This window comes from Strix aluco, chromosome 3, assembly GCF_031877795.1.
Source record: "Strix aluco isolate bStrAlu1 chromosome 3, bStrAlu1.hap1, whole genome shotgun sequence".
NCBI lineage: Eukaryota > Metazoa > Chordata > Aves > Strigiformes > Strigidae > Strix > Strix aluco.
The window spans coordinates 57,011,011-57,031,559 of record NC_133933.1 but is presented as its reverse complement, the minus strand read 5'-3'; the positions used below and the strand labels follow the sequence as shown (position 1 = coordinate 57,031,559).

Genomic DNA, 20,549 nt, shown 5'->3' with positions numbered 1-20,549 from the left:
TGCATAAGGTACCTGTTACAGTGCTGGATGCTCAAGGGTTAGTATAATGGGAGTTTGGGGAGTCGATGAAGCACGTGCAAAACAGTCCTGTTAAATGCGAGGCTGTCAGAGAACAGAACTATTAGTGATGGGTTTAGGAGAAGAGAACCTGCTTTTAGTGTGGATTGCTTTCTAAAAGAAAGTTTAAAAATAGTGAAAAAGTTCTGTGCTTCACTTTACACTGACCTTTAGCACTTGCCAAAGATATAATGTACTGGTGTGCCTGAACTAGGGAAAGGGGATTTTAAAAAGAAAAAAGGAAAAGATTAAACAGGAAAGCTACCCCAGTTTCTGGCAGGAGTCCTTGTATTACGATATGTTTTCACTTTCAGTGTCTTGCAACCATCTGTCTGGAGAGCCTGGGAAAAGACACTATTGAGTATTGCACATCCTGCCTGGAAAACTTGTTGTTACTGCAGTTGAGTTTTATAGCAAAATAACAAAATTATAAAATTATGCCCTTTATTCTGATGTTATTGAATAGATGTGCTTGCAACAGACATATGTGGGCTGCCGTACATGTCATGTGCTTCATAATAACTGTGATGGGTTGTGTGTGTGTGTGTTTGCTTATTTTTTGAAGAGAAGGACATGCCAAACAGACCTTTGAGAGTGCGCGCCCAGTCTCCAGATGGCAAGTTATCTTTTCGGTGGAAGCCACCTTATGGAGCAGGCTTCAGGGGTCCACGCAGCAGATCCCAAGGTTACCTCCGTGGGTACGGAGAGAGCAGCCGAAGGATGAGCTATGCTCCACTGCTGCAAGAACGACAAAACCAGGAAGCAAGAAAACTAGGTGAGTCAAACTTCCCTGATAGCATCTAGCTGAGCTAGCATACTTCTGTAATCCCCTGCAGCTGCTACGTGATCACAGATCACGTGTTGTTGTAGCCATCAAAATGACTTCTTCCTATAAATTAAAATGCTCGCTATAATTGCATTCTGAACATGTTCTTAACAGAAAAATATGATGGCAAGGGTAGAAGGTGTAGCAAACTTGATGCTGCTTAAAGAGACATCATGTGCAAGTTGCTCATATTAATAGCAGAGGGAAGGGCTGGGGAGAAGAGCCATAGCTCAGATTCTCCTTACATCCAGTGGGACTGCTCTGAAATCCATTGTTTCTTGTCCTCTTCTTACACTTTGTGTCCCTATGTTACTTCAGGCCGGTGGAGAAAAAATTAATGCTTTAATTAAATGTATCCATGCTTACCATTAAAACTGTTTCATGGGCTCCATACTAGAGTGTTACACTTGTGTGCCCATGTTCTCTCCAGTTCCTTCATGAGGTCCTGGTCACTAAGGGCTCCTGAGACAGTCAGGTTGGCCTCTTCTGTGTCCCACACCCTGCTGTGCTGTGATGGTTTGCACTCATGCCCTAGGTCACCTGCCCTTGATTTAAAGGATTTCCTATCTAATGGTATCAGTGGAGTTCACAACAGTTTTATGTCCCCAGAGTCTGAGCATTTCCCTTTGCACTATTTGTGTCACTTGCCTGTGTTGTGGCTGACCTATCTCTGTCCTGCTGCCTGAGCTCCTCTTGCCTGAGTGGGTGCTAGGCCTGCACTTACAAGTCTTACTTCGCTCCTGTGTTGTTCCGGTGCATTTGCTTGAGGTTAGGCTTCTTTCTCAAAATCTCTCCTGTAGGCTGGAAGCTCGTCCCACAGATAGTTTGGTCTTGGCTTACAGAACGGGTGATGATTCCAAAATTACACGTCTGTCGGAATGCCTGGCTTTGCAGTGTAAATGTCTATTTCCCCTTCTGCTTTGTGGGTTTTGTATTAAACACACATCTTTATCTCTGTTTCTCCAAAGAGAGCAAACTCCTCAGTCACCTTTCTCAGTCATTCCTCCTTTTCCTAACAGGAATCTCATACTAATTTCTCATCCCTTCTCTAGTATTCACTTTTTCATCTTTCTATGCACCACTTGTGGAGGTGCCAAGACACTCTGGTGTCTGTGCCAAGGTGACAGGGCCAAAATACATATGTGTGGGAGATGCTCTGCTCTTTGTTTGATGCCCAGTATGTACCACTGCTCTGCAGGTTGAGAGCCTGTCCAGGCAGTACAGAAGTCAATGGAAATCTTGTCATGGACTTAGTGGGAGTTCAGTAATGAACTTAATCTTGATGAGAAATACTATGTAACATGGTTAGGAGCACCTCCTACTTGTTTTCATTACTTTTATACTACGTTTTTTTAAAGAGGGAGAACAAATGTTATTTAAATAATCAAATTATCAGGAGAATAACTCAGTCTTAGAATATAGGACTTCGTCCAACTTTACCGTTCTTACTGCATGCATATTGAACTGACGTAAATGCTGTGACTATAAATAAATTAACTTTCAAGTAAGCTTCTCCTTTTGTGTCTCAAAAAAGAATAAAACAGAGTTCTGCCTGAAAAAGACTAAAATTTTTTTTCAGTGAAAAAGGTTACAGGAAAGCCTCTGTTTTTTCCCTGCTTATACAGCCTCTGAGTCAGTTCATGTGGTTTCACTGCCATCAAGGAGCTCCCAAGGACGGAGCCAACCTGTCTATAGGTCATCTTTAACTAAAAGAAAAGTCACAGGTATGTTTCTTTCACATTTGTTGTCAATTCATGGAGACATTTGAATGCAATGAAGTAGCTTTGTGATTTTTAGACTGCAAGTCTTCTGGTGCTGAAGCTGCTAGGTTTTTCGCTGTGCATTAAAGAGCTTGATGGATGTCTCCAATTGCTTCTGTAATTCAAGCAGGATTAATAAATGATACAACTCTGCGATATGAGTTGGTTGGGTTTCTGTTGTTGGGTTTTTTGTTTTGTTTTTTTTTTTAATCTCCTCCTCTCTAGCTACTGGCAAATGTTATGCACTGCAAGAAGAGTTGATTAAATCAAAGCCAGGACCTCCACAATAGTATGCCTTCTTGTCAGATCTCCACCCCCTTTTCTGAAGGGTTGATTTCCAGAAGCCTAAACCTGGTCAGCAAAAGTTTTCACTTTTTTTGGGAAAGAAGGCATTACATACTGCTGCCAAGGTTAAAAAGGATGAGTGAGATTCTGAGTCATCTCCATGCCAGCACTACTTTCTCTCCCCCTCGCATTGGGATGAAAATGCCGTGGGGGTGACAGAGTGTTTTGGATATTTTGATGGTGATAGAGAACACCTTTGTCAGAACTGACAGCCATGGTGTATTGAAGTCCCACATCGCACCTTTTCTGGTGAGGTGATGCTTGCGCTCACTTTCTCTCTTCAGGTGCTCCCATTGCAAAACTTTGTGAGTATGTCCCCTAAGTCACTTGTGAGTAGTAGATGGGTCTTCTCAGCCATTTTTGTGTAGTAGCTGTTTGGCTTGGAAAACCTGGAATTGTCTGAGAAATTAGAAACCTGTTTAGAAAAAGTGAAATGTGCTTCTGTGCTGCTTGCCTTTTGTGTGGGCAGTGCTGGGTTTTGGGGTAACATGCCACCTGCTGAAGAGAAGGGCAATCTTTCCCTGGACTTCAGTCATACATGACTAAGGTCCCTGGAGAATGAAATCATACTCCAGAGTTTACTGTCCTCTTTCTTTTCCTGAGACATTGATATTTTTCCAGTGTTACTCTTCTGTAAAACTGGGGCTGGAAAGTTGCACCTTGTGCATTCTGTGCCTCTGGGAGACTTGGAAATAGTCGCTGTGACACTAATAGGAAAAGTAATAAATTCTTCATGAGGCTGTAGGTAGACTACACTGGAAAAAGATGGACAGATAGAAAAAGGAACCTCATCAAAATGAAAAACCTCAAAAAATCAAATTGGTTTCACTTAATTTTAAAGTTTTGTAAATTATTTGCAAAAGATATTCTGATACGTCAAAACAGCCAACTTCAATGATTTTGTTTTTTTCTTTCAAAGCTTTTTTTTACTTTTGTCTTATATACCATAAAAAATGAAAAGCTGAATTCAAACAACCTGTTTGAAGCACTCAAAAATGTAAAATATGCAGGAATTCTCTATGTGAAGAATTTTTGACAGTCCCTGATTTTATTGCCCTTCAAAATGAAACCAAATTTTGAAATCTCAAAATTTTTCATAAGGCAAGATTTCTGCTCTCCAGGTAGCTCTAGCAGTGAGTTTGCCAGAGACAGTGAATGTCAGTATGTTAATAAGACATTTGCTGTAGGTGACAGTTTGGGGACTGATAGAATATTGAAGGGCTGTAGAATATATTAGTACTCTGGTCTTGTAAGCAAACAACTATCAAAAGAAATTATGTTTCCGTGGGGTACCATCAGTAATCAATGTACTTGGTTTTCCACTACAGCTGTATTTGTTATTCATCTCTGCTGTGTGCACGTTATAACGTCAGTTGAAGACAGTTACTGTTTTATATGAGAACTCCGATGTTGTTATTGATATGCTATTTTGTTTTGCCATTTCAGAGGAGGAAGAGGTGGAGGTGGCACAAGACATAACTGTTCGAGTTATGTCCTCTCAATCTGTGCTCGTTGCTTGGACGGACCCACTGTATGAAAAACAGAAGGTTGCAGCGAATAGGTAGTTAGCCCTGTTTTCTTTTCTGAATGCAATACTGAAGGTGAACTGCTGACAATGCACTGCTGATTGCTTTTGCGTTTATTTAATTACAGTTGGCTATGAGAGTAATTGAATTTGCATATCCCTCCCTATGACAATGGCTGGTAGGGGATGCTTCAGAGAAGTTGTTAAAAACCTGATGTGGGTGGATGTGGGGTGATGTATCCTCCTTGACTCCCTGCACCCTGGTCTCCAATATTTAGAGGTCTGTGTAACTGCTGGATGACTGGGTTTGGATCCTTTCTGAAATGTCATCAGCACCAGCTAGGGATATTTCCCTATTCAAATGCTGGTATATCACCATGGTCAGAAAATCCCCATGCATGCATGGGAAAAGATGGGATGGGGAACAGGGCACAACCCACAGAGGTGAGGTGTTGAGTTGGATTGTCAAGAGAAGACTACAGCTTTGAGATGACCCTATGGCAGGTGAAGGAAGCATGACTGCAGTGGGAAAGATGCCCATCAGTGCCCCTGCATCAGCATGCCGCAGCAGTTGGAGACCAAAATAAACAGAGAAACGGGTTGGAAACTGCCAAAGGTTTGAAAGTGCTGGACTCTGTTGCTCAGCCTGGGAACATTGAAGGGCTGTGCAACCCGACACTAAAACACCCCGAGGGGCACAGCAGGAGAAGTGGTAATTTTAGATGTTTTCAGTTTCCTTGTGGAAGCAGTTATCTGGGCAGACATGTGGGAACTGAGCTGCTGTTGCTGCTCTGGGAGTGAGGGGCTCCCAGCCATCCAGCCATGCTCATGGATGGCCATGAGGCGGTGAGATGGTGGTGTGGAGCCCCCTGGGATGCCTGGCTTGTTTCGGAAAGCCCCGCAGCTTCCCCCCCAGGACAGGGAGCGTTTTGAGTAAGAGGCTGGAAAGAGTGATCCGTCCCTTGGGGTGAAAGCAATCAGACTCAGTTAGAGGAAGGCACAAATGTTTGCTTAAAAGATGCTGGCTCTTGGTGATGGTGGTACTTTGTTGTTTGCATCTGGGGAGAGCAGCCCTGTTCCTCTCTGGTTCTGCTAATGCTAGGTTTTGACATGTGAATTTTTTATCTTTGTGTGTTTCTGATCCCAGGCAATACAGTGTTCGCTATCGGGAAAAGGGCGAATCGGCAAGGTGGGATTACAAGCAGGTGTCCAACCGACGGGCGCTGGTGGAGAATCTGGTGCCGGACACCATGTACGAGTTTGCCGTCCAAATCTTGGAGGGAGAAAAGGAAGGCAAATGGAGCGTGTCTGTTTACCAACGGACCCCAGAGGCAGGTATGTATTCAAAACGTCCTTGACATAACACAACTCTTAGGGTTTGAGCTGTGAAATAGGCTGACTTGAGGGAAATCCAGAATAAGTGGTTACCTGGGGCAGCAGAGGGTTGGGAACATAGGAAAAGCCTCTGTGCTGCTGCCTGCCTCCCTGCAGCAGTGCTCTGGGAGCTGCTCTTGTGGTACAACAAGAACAGCTGCTCTTGTGGCACGGTGAGAACAGGGGGAGATGGTTTGGGTATTTCTGGGGGATGGGTCAGTACCTTGAACCCCTGCAGCTGGGTGTGCCCCTTTCTTTGGGAGGAGCAGCCTGGCTGCTGTTTTTCTCTGTGGACAGCAAATTTAAATTCTGCCTCCACCACTGAGAAGCTGTGGGGCTCCTTTGGTACAGGGAAGTGGTGCATAACAACTGAATTACCGTGTCATTCCAGCTAAACCACAGCAGCAGTTTCATGCAGACAGCCTGTTCCTAAAATTATGGAATAAAATTTCACCACAGGAGTCTGATAGATGTAATACAGGCACACATGGACCTGAGCCGTGTGTGCTCTTCACATTTATCTTTGAAAAGGCTGTATAGGAATTTCTGCTATGAGAAGAAGGACCAAAAGGTGTATGCTGTGTAAGTCAGCTGATTTCACTTGCCTCTTCTACGTATGGCTGTTTCACAGCTCCTGCCAGTGCACCTGAAAATTTGGATGTTTGGCCACTAAAGGGGAAGCCAACCTCTGTAGCAGCATCCTGGGATGCTCTCCCAGAGAGTGAAGGAAAAGTCAAAGGTAAGTCACCACTGTCAGTTTTTAACCTTCTCAAAGATCTGGTCTTCTTGAGGCTAGACTGCCACTCCGCAGCAAGCTGGAACCACTGACAGTGCCGGGATTTTTTCTCTTGTTAATGGCTTATACCCAAGCAAGATTTTCTTGTTTCCAGCCCAGTGTCTCCACACCACCACTGGGAAGCCATTGTCACCATGTGCCTGGGATGTCACAGAGCTTCCTGGGGTGTCACATGTGCACGTTTATCTCTTCTTCTGTTAATAAGCAGGTGGAAATGGAACTCAAGAAGGAAGTTTCCCAAAGGATTTGTAACAATTAGGTGAAGAAGAAAAAGTTGGTTAGTTGCCAAGAATGCGCGTGGGTTTATGTTGTGCTTTATTTCTAGTTTATCATGGAAGGAAAGCCTCATCTTAAGAAGCAAGTGCAAATAGTGATTTCAACAGATATCACACATAAACCTCGTGTGCTGTAGTATTATTGTACACAGTCATAAAGCTAACTTGTCAGTGGCTACTATTTGCATAGGACTTTAAAAAAAGCTTTCTCGGATTTTTTTTTTCCTTTTTCTCCCTGAAAATGAACAGGCTGCTCCTATTCTCCAGTGGTTGATGGGATTGTGTTCTCAAGTTACAGAAGTTTCTGTAGGTGCCTTATCAGCACTATAACATCTCAGAATTTAAAAAAAAACCTTTGGCCTGGAGGGAAGTGCACCATGTCTGCATACAAGACCTACTTTATGTGTTCTTCAGGGCAGTGGTAGAATTCCTTCCTCTTTGAAGTCAGTGGGAGTCTTGCCAATTTCTTCAATGGAGCTGCAATTGTGTCCAAGAATTATTATTTCTTAAAGTAGGGTCATGCAGGGACATTATCTGAAATTTCAAATCTGCTCCTAATTTTGAGCAGTCTGTAGCCCTTTGTCCATTTTTGTCTGCTGATCTTTAGATTATTCATCCAAGGCAATAATTTTAAAGATACCTGATATTCAAGGGCTGAACACTTATATGTGTCTAATATATCATTGTTTTTCTTGAGTATGAAGTATTACAGGAGAGGTCTTATTTTTAAACTAAATAAATGACAAAAATTTTATTTATACTGGCTAAATGAAATCACTGAATTAGCACTTCATAGTTGTTTTCATAGCACATGGTAATCAGGAATTTTTGTCTTTTGGTCCTTTTGTTTTTCAACCCTGTCTTTTTATATATTTATACCACATATTAAAGTAATGGGAGAAAATGCCCTCTAGTAGTCTTTTGAGAGTTACCAGAAGTTACACCAGTGCCTCTGCTATTAAAGCAATTCCTGTGTATCTTAAAACAAACAAAAAAACCCAATCCAAAGCTTACCATGCCTTCTAATATGTTGATTTTTGTTTTCAACTGAGTATTAAATGCATTTGCATATAAAATATTGATTTTTTTTCCTCAATTTTGATGATCCATCCATGGCTTATTTCTTAACACAATGAATATGGGCTCATTTTCAGAAAAAAAAAAAATATGTTTTTAAAAGTGTTACTGTGTTCTAGAATTTTCCCATCACGTCACTGTGACTCCTCAAGTATTATTGTGTTTCTTTGTGTAGAGAGGCAAAACTGGCAGCCCTTGGAATTTTATTTTCAAAATCCTGCTTTGGTCCGATACCTGTGCCTCTTACAGAGGATTGAAAAGAAAAGGAAGCCTGCACAAGGCTGAAATCTTACCTGTACTCCTTGGGAGTTTAATGGGAAGACTCCTCTTCATGCCTACAATTATTCCTATAGGGGTGAAATTTCTCTCAATACAGAAAGCTAATACAGAGCACAGGTACCACAGTAATCCTAAACTGGAAAGTGAGAGCAGGGCGAGTTTCTTAAGTGGCAATAAGACCTTCCTTTGCTCTCTCAGCAGTGGTGTTTGACCCTGGCTATAGTTAAGCACAGTATATTAGATTTTGATTTTGTTGGACAGGAGTGCTATTGCTACCATTTGGCAATATACAGTGCTGTTATTTCCTGGTAGAAGTATCTTTTCTGAATAAGAACCTCAATCATCCAGGCATGAATTTTACCTACTGGCCTGTAGATTACAGCTAAAACCCCTCTAAGCAAAGACTCAGCTGGAAACACTTATATTTGACTGCAATAATATTGTTTCCAAGATTAAAGTAAGTGACTTGGTGTTTTCATGGGGATGCCCCTCAGGCTCCACCACTGCTGAGGAATGAGTATATGGCCTTTGGAGCTGGTAGAGTTTCACCACAGTGGACCAGCAGAATTGCTTTTGCATGACTAGGGTCAAAAAGTACAGTACAATTATAGCTGTGTCAAGTCTCTGTTGGAAATGTAAGATAAGAAATTAATTAATAGTAATGAACAATGTCACCTAAATTTAATACTAATGTCTTGAATGATAATGATGTGAATACACCATTTTATACTTCCAAATAATTTCTGTGGGAAAGAAAGCTTTTTAACATTCTTATTTGCTGTGGACATAGCTACAGTCAGCAACACAATTGTGTGTTGTCCACCATTGTGAGCAAGTTATGTTTTGGAATAATATTCTTGGGATCATGTGTTGTTGATTGCAAATCTGATAGCTTATCAGTAAGTTCAAAATATCTCTTTTTCTTGGGAAGTCTAAAATCTGCTCGTGGTTCATCAGCCATAACAACACAGGTATTCTGATCATAGCAATCTGCCCTACCTAACATTTGCACAGTCTTTCAGACTAGATTTCCACAAGTAGTAGGACAGTGCATGTTTTCCTGGCAGTGTTCAAACATGTTTTCTCTTTGTAGGTTTCCTCTGTTATTTCTGATTCAGGGCAGTTAATTTTTTCAGAGTATTCATTTCAGAGGACTCATTCAGAGAACAAAAAAAAGGTCTCCTGGTGCAGCATACCAAATCATGCAATAGTTGGTGCTGTAACTTTATCCTGTCCCCGACACCTTCTTTGGAAGTGCACACGGCTGTCATCCAGCTCCTCTTGGTGATACTTCACTCTAATGGACATTGTTGCTTATGTATTTTTACGAAGGTATAGCTAACATATTTTGTCTCAGTCATTAGGTCATTGATGTGATTTGGTTTTGTCTGTTAAGATGAACAGATGTTCAACTTACCTACATACCTGTGTATATATCTCTCTCTCATGTCTTTATACTCCAGCTGTTGACTCGGCGTGCATTGCTAGTGTATTAATTTTAGTAATGCACGTTCTAATTCATCCTACCCATACAGTCTGTCCGCTGGAAACAGGACTGTTTTCAGTTTCCTCCTTCCAACCGTCTGCCAAATCATTTCAGAATACATTCTTTCATACGCCCCGGCTCTCAAGCCATTTGGAGCAAAGTCCATCACCTACTCTGGAGCTACAACATCAGCCATAATAGATGGTCTGCAGGCCGGGGAGCGCTATATTTTCAAAATTCGTGCAGCAAACAGGAGGGGACCAGGTCCTCAGTCTAAAGCCTTCAGTGTCGCCATCCCAGCAGGTGAGCACCGAGCCATGCACCAATTGCATAGTCCACCCATTCTTGCCTCAGTCCTGGTTATGTTAATTCTTACTGACTTAGCTTCCTCTGCACTGCATCTAACCTGTGGGATTTTACTTCCTTAATACCGTTTCTGTTAGCTCTTTCATCATGATATTGTCCAAAGAGATGCTTGTAGGTAAGTGTTTATCACTCTGCAGCATGTAAAAGGACATTTTATGGACATTTTAACATCTTAAATAAATGCATATCACACTCTATTTCCTGCATGAAAACACTTGTGTGCTCTTTTTATCCAAAGCCTAAAGGATACAGTGCTTTGGGTCTTTGGTAGCACTATTCCTGACAACTCCCACTCTTGAAAGTCACTTAGAGTGGCTTACTCAGATACTACTCCTTGCTTTTGCTTCTTGCCAAAAAGATGCTGTTGTGGGGACACCAGATTTGCTGAGTTAATTAAAAATGTGGGCCACAGCCTCAGATGGGATAATGCAGCACCATGCCTCAACACGACTAAGCTCTACTGAAGATTTGATTCCACTGATAGGATGTTGCAGTCCCTGCTTTTAGATATTTGATTTTAATTGCTCTATGTTTTACCCAAGCTACAATAATTCCACACAGGTACCTTCCTACAACCCAAAACTTACTCAGCCAGACTCCAGAGGCTGGCTAATACAGAAATAATTGTCATCTCATGCTTTCATAAGTTGTTTTGTTCTTGCTATCTGGCTGGTTTCTTTGCTTGGTGAGTTTTTTGTGCTTCTTGTATTGTTGTGAATAAACACTTTTTTTTTTCCCCCAGCTGCTCATGAGGAGTCAGTTGCTCAGCAACAAACAAATATTCAAGATAATTCAGAGGCTAAAAAAACTGGGACTGTTGTCTCATCTCCTTCTCAAACTTCTGTTTCTTCAAAAGTCCAGCCATCGCTTTCCTCTAAGCAGTCATCTGTTCGTTCACCTAATGTTAGTGATAAGAAGAGTCTTCTTTCTGAATATAAGAATAAAGTCTTGACTCGAGGGGTCCTAAGTAAATCTCAGTTGCCTTCTAGAAAGACAGGAGAGCTGGAACCTGATCTCCAATCCACTGAGGTGACAGATGATCACGATTCCTCCCAAGAAACTCCAACAATGCCACCAAAAGCCCAGGATCAGAGGAGGAATGTTAGACCCTTGTCCCCTAGTCGGCCAGTCCACCCTGTACTTGCCTCAGGGAGGACCTCTGTTCGAACCCACACATCAGAGGTGTCACGGCAGATGAGCACAGAGAAACGTGAGCCACCATCATCAGCACAACACTCTTCTGCCTTGTCTGGTCCTAAATATACAGATAATGAAACAAAGCAACTGAGGCAAAGCAGCACTGATGTGCCTTCTAAAACCTCTTCCCATCCTCTGCCTGTCAAAAATAATGATCTTGCGGGTAGTGTGGAAAGAAAGCCAGACACCATGCCGGTGAAAGTGTCTTCTAAAACTTCAGAACCTAGCCGCCTGGCTTTGCCATCAAATCGGCAGTCTGCTATCTCTCATGAGGTTGTCCAAAGCCATCCTAGTAGGTCTGGGTCTCTAGATCATTCACATCATCCCTCTTCCAAATCAGCAGATTCCCATGCTCATGATAGCCATAATGAGTTTGGCAGTGAGGAAGCAGAAGACAGAGCAGGACAGACCAATTCTAGGTCACAACAAACAAGGCTTCCCTCAGGCTCCAGTTCTCGCACGTGGAAGGATTCGAAATTAGCTGCGGTGGCAGTCTCATCAAGGTCTGCTGTTTCTGGTCACACTCGCTCCTCCACCAGTGCCAAATCTGACAGAAAGGATGTTGATAAGAATTATAGGGAGGACTCACAAAATGGAAACCCCTTATTTCCTTCTCTACCTTCTTCCAGGCAGTCTTCTTCAGCAATCTATTCCAAGAGAAGAAATCCTCAGGTCGATTCTGATTCTCACCTCAGAGACACACACAGTGAAAAGTCATCCCACTCTGACTCAGAAGAACAACAAAGTCAAGCAGCTGCTCCAGAAAAGCATTCTCTTTTGCAGTCTTCTCTTTCCAAACATAAGTCTGAAGAGCAGGACAGTCGAGAGGTAAAAGAAATGCTTGCTCGATCAAAACCAAGTGTATCTTTACCTAAAAAGACGTTCCCTTCTCATCTTCCATTGGAGAAGACCTCTCACTCAGAGCATCCACAGAGAGCACAAACCAGTCCTTCCTTACTACATTCAAGGGGCCGTCGCCTCCCATCTCACGTCTCATCCCAGAGTAATGAAGAATTGCAGGAAGGTGATGATGAGGATGTAACAGAAGGAAGTGACAGAGCAAGCAGCCACCCTGTGTTTCCTAAAAAGGTGTCCTCTTCTAGGGGATTACCTGCATCTTTCTCTCAGGGAAGCTCAAGTTCATCTCTATCAAAGCAACAGCAGCCAGGTTCTCAGGTACCTTCCTACAAACCAAAACTTACTCAGCCATCCTCCAGTTCTGCCAGTGATACAGCAAAAGACAACCGCTATAATCCAAGGTTGTCATCCACTTCTTTGAGACAAGCTCGTCCTTCATTACCTGCTCGCTCAAGGGTCGCTACAAGAACAGAGTCCCAAACAGACAAAAAATATAGCCTGTTGCCCTCAAAAATGTCCAAAACTGAACTTCCTCAAAAAGTTCCTTCCTCCTCTTCATCTAAATCTCATCAGTCAGTTTCTGATGAAGAGGGTGATTATTACAGTGAATATGATCAGAAAGAAATGGAAGAGAAACCCACATCTTTGGCAGAAAAATGGTCCCCTTCTGTTTCTAGAGGTAACAAGAACACATACGATGACACTACTAGCAATAAAAGGAAATCTATGGACACTCTTCTACCTCACAAAGTAAGCTCTGAAGAGGAAGAGAAGGAAAAAACCCCAACATTAAAAATATCTTCTCCTGAGTCACCAGGAAGTTCCGCCATAGCATCACGGATTACTCAGTCCTCTAACAAACATACCCCATCTAAACCAAGCTTTGTCTGGCCACGTTCTTCTGCATCTATCATGACACACACTGTTTCTCCAACAGTTTCTTCTTCCACTTTGTCCCCTCGCCAGCGACTGTTGAACTCGAGGCTACGGAACCCTTCCCAACGGCAATTTGTTAGACCTCCTTATAGACAAGGTATCTTGTCTTTGTCGTAGTAATCTCACTGGACTGTGTTTTTCCTAAGATCAGCAGTTAGATGAAAAGTCCTCCATCAGAATGCACGTTCAGTTATTTAGTATAATGTATTTTTATTTTTATTTTGGTGGTTCTCAGGGAGCCCAGTTCTTGAGGACATGGGCTAATTGGTGTAATGTGGCACCCCAGACCTTTGGTCCTGTGGTCTGATCCTCACAGGATCCCATGATCCACAGAGGAGATGACAGAGATAGGTGCTAAATTGGAAAAAGGATTATGTTCCTTATTGAACAATGACTTCACTGAATGCTCACTGAAAGTACATGTGTACTCAGAATATGACAACTTCTCAGGTATATTGCTCTTCTTCATATGGATTACTAAAAGCTTTTGTAGGTTATATAGTGCTACTTTGACCACGCCTAGGTAGTAAGGTGTTTCCTCATCATGTCCTGGCATTCTGTTTTCTTTAATTAATTTTTAAGCCTTTTTTCTTTTTTCTCCTCTTTTTTTTAAGTGGCAGCTCAGGGATTCACATTCCTGTTGAGGACTGCTCACATCACAGTCAGGCCCTCTGATAACTTTATGGCTCTGATTTACCCCAAATGTTAGAGGCTTTCTTTCTGGCAGAATATCTGCTGACCCTGAGTGGTAGAACAGAGGGTCCACTACACATCGAGGTGTGTCACGTATTAATTTCCCATGTCACCTATGGAGAATCCCAGTCTCAGTGACTTTGCTAGGTAGAAATAATTTTTCTCCCTCCAATGCATGGACATCCAAAATAGCATTGAGTGACCTCAGTGTTTTAGTAAATACCTTCTACGCTATATGTAGATAACAATGTTTTGTTCAGTCAGGCTGGACTATTGTATTTGCTGTGTTTTAGTCAGATTCAATGTTGTGTAGAGGTCTACCAGCTTGCAGAGCTTTAAGGTGGGAGTGGACCTTAAATAATACCATGGAGGATGAGATGCATGGCATGAAAGAACAGATTTCTCCGTGGAGGTTGTGTACCAGCTTACTGCTAGCCATGCAATTGGGAAGTTAATAGCTGAGGAGTGTTCAGCTAATGTATTTTTTTTTTTCAGTTAATATAGGTATATATTTTCATATATTTTTCTGGAGGCATGTCTCTGAGCTAGGATTTGAAAAATTCTGCCCTTTTTGACCTGGGGGGCCTGCAGCTCAGTGCCACTGCTTCTCCACTTCTGAGCTGAGTGTGCCTCTGTGTACCAGTGTTTTTTCAGCGAGAGAAGGAGAGTCCTTCCTTTTACAGGTTTAAAAAAAAATAAAGAGGTAATTCTCATCCCCTCTCTCCTTTCCTGCAGTTAATCACTACAGCTTTGTATAAGGATAGGATTGAACAAGTCGTTGTGTTTAATAATGGTTTCTTCCCTCTTCCCACTCCTTAAATGTTTACAAAGATCACAAACATTTTAATGGCTGTAGTGCCATCTAGAAATGTTGCCTTGCTTTCTTAAAAAACCAAGAGGGAATAAAGAGACCAAATAAACATGGTAGAAACAAACCATGAGTGTTTAACCTTTTCAGGAGAAACCATTTCAGATGCTTGTGTCAGCTGTGGGGATCTGACAGTGTCACAACAGTTGTTCCAAGCAGAAATTAAATGCCTGGTTTGCCAAGTGTGGTGAGGGCTCTTTCTGTGCTCGTTTATGACCAGATCAGTCTGAAAATGCATTTCTTTGCATTTTAAAATGTGGTTTGTAGGTTGCACAGCTTTCTTCAGAATAGTATTTTCTTCTCCGTTTCAGGTTACAACGGCAGACCCAATCTTACAACGAAAAATGGAAATGGAAATGGAAAAATAATACCTGGTAATAATGGAAAACCAAGTGGACAGAGAGTAATCAATGGCCCTCAAGGAACAAAGTGGGTAGGGTGACCTTCTCTCCAAATTCAAGATGCTTTAACCTTTTATTGTACTTACATTTTTATTAAGAAAAGAAAGGAGAACAGTGTCCTCAGTCAATGAAGCTGTAAAGTGAGGTTTTACTTAGCGATCTGGTTTCCACTGTTTCATTGAAATCTGGTGTGAAATTCTGCATTTCATTATTTGAACATTTTAAATGTCTGATTTAAAGCCTGATGGCTTGAATTTCAACTATAGCATTGCTCCCATGAATTTAGTGAAATATTTTTTTCCTCAAAGTCAGTGGGACTTACGGTCCTCAGTGACACAGGGCTTGTCTGCCGTGCAGTGTTAGTGGGGACTACCTGGGATAGCTCCTCTGAAAGACGTGTTCAGCAATGCGTCTCCCAGACTCACACTCCAGGTTGAAGCTCGTGAACAAGAGTATTGAAATGTAAAGTTACTCCGTAAATGTCACAGTGCTTTAAATGTACATACATAGGTATCTTTAAGCATTTTGCCACTTGTACAGACATGTTTCCAGTGATATTTTCAGATGATCTCAGATGCCATTGATAGGAAAGCCCCACTAGGTGCCTACATGCCCAGACCTTGTCTTTTAAAATCCTTTGCAGTGAGTTTATAACCGACCAATGCAGGGAAGGAACTGGTGTTTCCTGTGTGTTCGTCCAAATGCTGAGCAGCAGGAGACTGTGACCATCCTCCCTGGCATCTGTAGAGCTGGTCACACACAGCATGACACATAAAGACATTTATTTTATGGCCTCTTCAATCTCAGTGTTTGCATTAGAGGAACATAAAAAGGTTCATCAGGTATGTCACATTCAAGGGAGGCATTTCAAAAAGCATACCCAAAGCCCTTTAAATAGACTCTGGAAAGTGGGCTGAAAAGGTCCTTGGGAGGCTGTGGGGCGTCTCTCTCAACCCCACGAGAGAAGGGCATTGCTGCAAGCAGGACAAACACCTTGTAAATCAAGAGGTTCTATGTCAACATCTGGGGCCTGGAGGGCTTCAGAGACTGATCTCATGATCTCCTGTCCCTCCTGCTACAGCCTTTTCCCCATCACCAAATGTAAGTCTGTCTTGCCAACCTGGAACTGCTGCTCAAGTTCTCTTCCCAGTTTTCTCCCAGCACCTTTTGCATTTTTGTGTTCTGTGGCTCAGTGTCTGTTACCTCAGGTTAAAACAGCATACAATTCAGCTATTTTGGGTTGAAATAGCAACAAGGACTGGACTTTAACTACAGTTACGTCTTGAATTCCATCCAGGCTCTCAGACAGATTTGTTTTATGAGACAGAGGCTTTTCTTCAGTCTCCTACCCCAATTAAAATCTTAGCTACTTTGTTTTCACTGCTCTTTCAATCTAAATTAACTAGTTTATTTTTTTCTTTTTCTTTGTTTAGGAGACATGCTTTTAAATCCTGTTTTCAAAAGGTCTTGAGGTCATACTCAAATCAGTATTGCAGGAATCCACCTTAGGAGTTGTGCAGCCCAAGAAAATCAAGGGAGTTGCTCCTTTGCACATGAGAGCTACAGTAGATGATATGATTGTTGTGCAGCTCTGGAGCCCAGCTCCTGGGGATTTGCTTTCTTCAGCAGTTGTTTTTCAGTGATTACTATACAATTAGTGACTCACTTTTAAAAGTCTGTGGGTGTTGTAGTTATTCCTGAACATCACACTTAGCATCTGAATTTCCCCAAGATTTCTGTTGCTGTGAAATTTCATTTTAGCTCCTCTTGTGTTAGCTAAACTTGAGTCCATCTATTGCTTTTAGATTGTAGATCTTGACCGAGGGCTAGTGTTAAATGTTGAAGGAAAATACCTCCAAGATTCCCAAGGCAACCCTCTCCGAGTGAAATTAGGAGGGGATGGACGTACAATTGTTGGTAAGTGGCAGCTTCCTTCTTACAGAAAAAAATCTACAGGTTTTGTGCACATGGTGCAAGTCTTTGAGCTGCTGAATGCTTCAGGCATCCCCAGGTCCCATGCAAGCACTTGGAGCTGCTTGTACCTCAGGTCTCCATCAGGCAGTCAGCGCGTTGCAGGACCTGGGGAGGCTTTGGAACATCCTGTGGGGCTCTGGAGTATGAGGCAGCAAGAACCACCCAAATCCGTCTCACTTGTATCAGCATTAGACAGGACTGCAGAACTGAGCTAGGATAAGGATTGACTCCTGTTTATTTGTATACAATTTTGTATACATTTGACTCCTGTCTTTGTATACATAGAAGTAATTATTCCCCACCACTAGCACTGTACCAGCCATATGTATGTGATTATTTTATTTTTTCTTCTGAAACTGACCACAAATAGTAAAAAAACCCCGTGTGTGATCTGTGAAAATGCTGCTGTTTGCATATCAGTCCACCTGTATAGATTTCTTGAATGCAAATTCAGTGCCTGCTGCTAAACTGGTTGCCATGACTATTTGCAGTATCCAGAATTTGGCACAAAAGTTTATCTGCAGTGACAGCATCTCACCAGCTCATCCCAGTTTTTCCTTGCACATGTTTGACATTGGGGAGCAGTTCATCATACCTTTCATCAACAATTACAAGACTGACTTCAATTAAATGCAGGCATTGTCTCTACATTGTGATTCTGAATGAAACCTCCCTGCAGTCTTCCTGTTATCAAACAGCCGATAAAAGTGAACACCACTGTGGTTTATCTGAGGTTCTTCTGAACCATTTTCCAGCTTCCTTAGCCATGACTCTTTCCTAGATAACAACCTTCTCTGTCAGCTTAGTACTGAACCACACTCTCAGTGCTCTTGTGATATCTACTATCGATAAATACCATGCTATAAGCCCAAAATGGATTAATAGTGATGGGGTTTTTTCTGTTTTGTTTCTCTCTCCTAGATGAAAAGGGTGCCCCAATGGTGAGTCCTGATGGATTACCTTTGTTTGGACATGGCAGATTTAGTAAACCTGTAGCGAGTGCACAAGATAAACCAATAATAAGCCTTGGAGGGAAACCTCTGATTGGTCTTGAAATGATTAAGAAAACAACCACTCCCTCAACTACTACTACAACAATACCCCCAACAACTACCACAACAACTACAACCACTACAACAACTGTTGCTACAACTACCACCACCACTCCTGAACCAACCACCACTGAACCACCCACTGAGAAGCCCCCCCCAACCTGTCCTCCAGGCACCTATGGACAGTACGATGATGAGGGCAACTTGCTGCTGGGGTTTGATGGCCTGCCAGAGTGCAATGCAGAAGGTAACTTCCTTTTGTGCTGTTTGAACTTCTTTGGTTGTGCTATTTGTACAGCGCAGTTACACAAATGTAAAGCGGAAAAGAATCTGCCTCTGAAGATTTTGGTCCATGTGATAAGGTAGGAGCTGAGATTAGAGCAGCTAAAGAAGGGTTTGGATGCTAAAAGGTTTTTAATTGGAAAATATCAACTTTCCTCAAAGTGGAAGTTTTTCGTGGAAGTATGTTGATTTCAGTAAAATTCTTACCTTGTGTTGGAACCAGTTTTGTCACATATATTCACGCATGTGAACAGAAGTATGGGCAGTAATTTTGTAGCCAAAGCACTCACATATAAGGAAGTCCTCACTTGAGTTCAGGCCAGGGAAGGACCTGAAGGCACTATACATTTTGACTGTTTTATGCTCTTTTCTCACAATAAATTCTGAAAAGTCTCTCTTTTGAGCCATGGTGGAACCAGCTTTTGCAAAATGAGATTCTTGTTCTCTTGCCAGCCCTCGGAGATAGAGATTGTCTAGCAGGAATGTAGCACAGCATGGATGAAGCTGGGGAAAGACAACCCTGGCTCTGCACAGATAAGGCAGAGACTTGTACACTAATTTCTTTCTCATCTGAAAATATATTTGAAAAAATGAAAACATTATTTCCCTGTTGCAGTTATACAAGCTTATAATGTGGTGCCAAACTGAAATCCAAAGTAAACAAGTATAAATGCACTAGAGTCTTAGGGCACTGAGTCTGTTCCTACCATGTTTTACTCTTTCATCACCTGAATGTTGCATTGCAAACCAGTTAGTTGCTTATTTTGCAAAACTAGGTCAGGGAGCACCATGGTAGTCCTTATCCTTTCCGTTTGTAGGTAGTCCCCAAATCAGTCTACAAATGGGCAGTAGCAGCATGGTCATAACCTAAACAACAGGTTGGCAAGTCAGACAGCTGCCAACTGGAGTAGTGAGTTTTAACGGATAATGAAACCCCCTTACCTTTCCCCCATACACCTGTATCTCTGAAGCCAAAGTAGATTTACAAGTAGGTCATGTAGCCATGGCCTAGGAAGCTGAACTATCACTTTGAAGGGTGCAGAGATATGGAAGGATGTTGCTTCAGCAACTCACAGCAAGTCTCAGGATGGCATCTTTGGAAAGGATCTCAGAAGCAGAAGACTGATAATTCCCTTACCAGCTACACTGGGTAAGTAATGAGTCAGAGATGTTAGCGCCTTGTCCAGGTGGAATTACGATGATTTTTAGTGTTAATATTTACCTAACGACTAGCCCCATGTTTGACAGTGTGTATTTATAGAAGTGTGCTTGCATATGCACATATGCATGGATGTGTACACACACAGACATATGTATATAAAAATTACCATCAAGTATTTCTTTGAAGATTTTTGGTTTTCCCTTTAGTGCTTTCATTGTTTTTAATTGTATTTACAAAAGTGTTACAAAGATTGTTATATATAGTCACCCTGGTATTTTCAAAGTTGCCTAAAGGGGACTGTGATTTTTGGTAGAGTCTCTCCCACTCCCACCAGATGCTTTTGCTTAGCTTAAATGTCGCTTATATCCTGTAATATTTTCTGTCTTTGGCCTATGCTGTTTGATACCTGAAGGACCTCTTTTGAGAATACATGTAAGAACAGTAAGAGTTCATGAAATATGGCTGGGGTTAATGTGAATGTAGACTCCAGAAGCTGAAAAGCAAAAAGCTTTGCAGTATTATTTTTAGCAGAGTTGTGGGCTGGGGAATTTTCATGTGATTTTTATGAACATTTTAAAACATTCTGCTTGGGTTTTTCGCCTTCTACCAGATGGACTTGCTGAATCCTTGACCTTTGTTAGAGGCATGAATGAAAACTAGTTTTTTATACAGGCTTCATGTTCAGTGGCCCTTAAATCACTCCTAAACTGACTGGCATTTTGACAGTATGTCTACAAATGCATCACAATGGAAGAGTGAATGGAAAAGATGGTGCTAGATTTCTACTTCTTACCTGGTATATAGCTTGAGCAATACTAGTCCCTACCTTGCAATTACAAAAGTTTCTCTGAAGAGTAATTATTAGGATTTTCTTGATCTTTTTTTTTTTTTTTTTAAATCCTGGTGACCTGCCTCAACATTTGACAAATGCAGCAAAACAACCTGCCTGTTCCACAGAGG

The 20,549-nt window shown here is 41.9% G+C and overlaps 1 protein-coding gene across 1 annotated transcript in view; it reads left to right on the top strand.

Annotated features, from left to right (window-relative positions):
- The first annotated feature begins 630 nt into the window (after positions 1 to 630).
- Positions 631 to 20,549, top strand: part of FNDC1 (fibronectin type III domain containing 1) — a 44,823-nt gene continuing 24,904 nt past the window's right edge. The window contains exons 1-10 of the mRNA XM_074818665.1: positions 631 to 832; positions 2,509 to 2,607; positions 4,435 to 4,549; positions 5,661 to 5,848; positions 6,519 to 6,626; positions 9,915 to 10,103; positions 10,909 to 13,254; positions 15,030 to 15,151; positions 16,925 to 17,036; positions 18,015 to 18,392. Of these exons, the coding sequence (XP_074674766.1) occupies positions 631 to 832; positions 2,509 to 2,607; positions 4,435 to 4,549; positions 5,661 to 5,848; positions 6,519 to 6,626; positions 9,915 to 10,103; positions 10,909 to 13,254; positions 15,030 to 15,151; positions 16,925 to 17,036; positions 18,015 to 18,392 (3,859 nt within the window). The remainder of the gene's footprint in view (positions 833 to 2,508; positions 2,608 to 4,434; positions 4,550 to 5,660; positions 5,849 to 6,518; positions 6,627 to 9,914; positions 10,104 to 10,908; positions 13,255 to 15,029; positions 15,152 to 16,924; positions 17,037 to 18,014; positions 18,393 to 20,549) is intronic.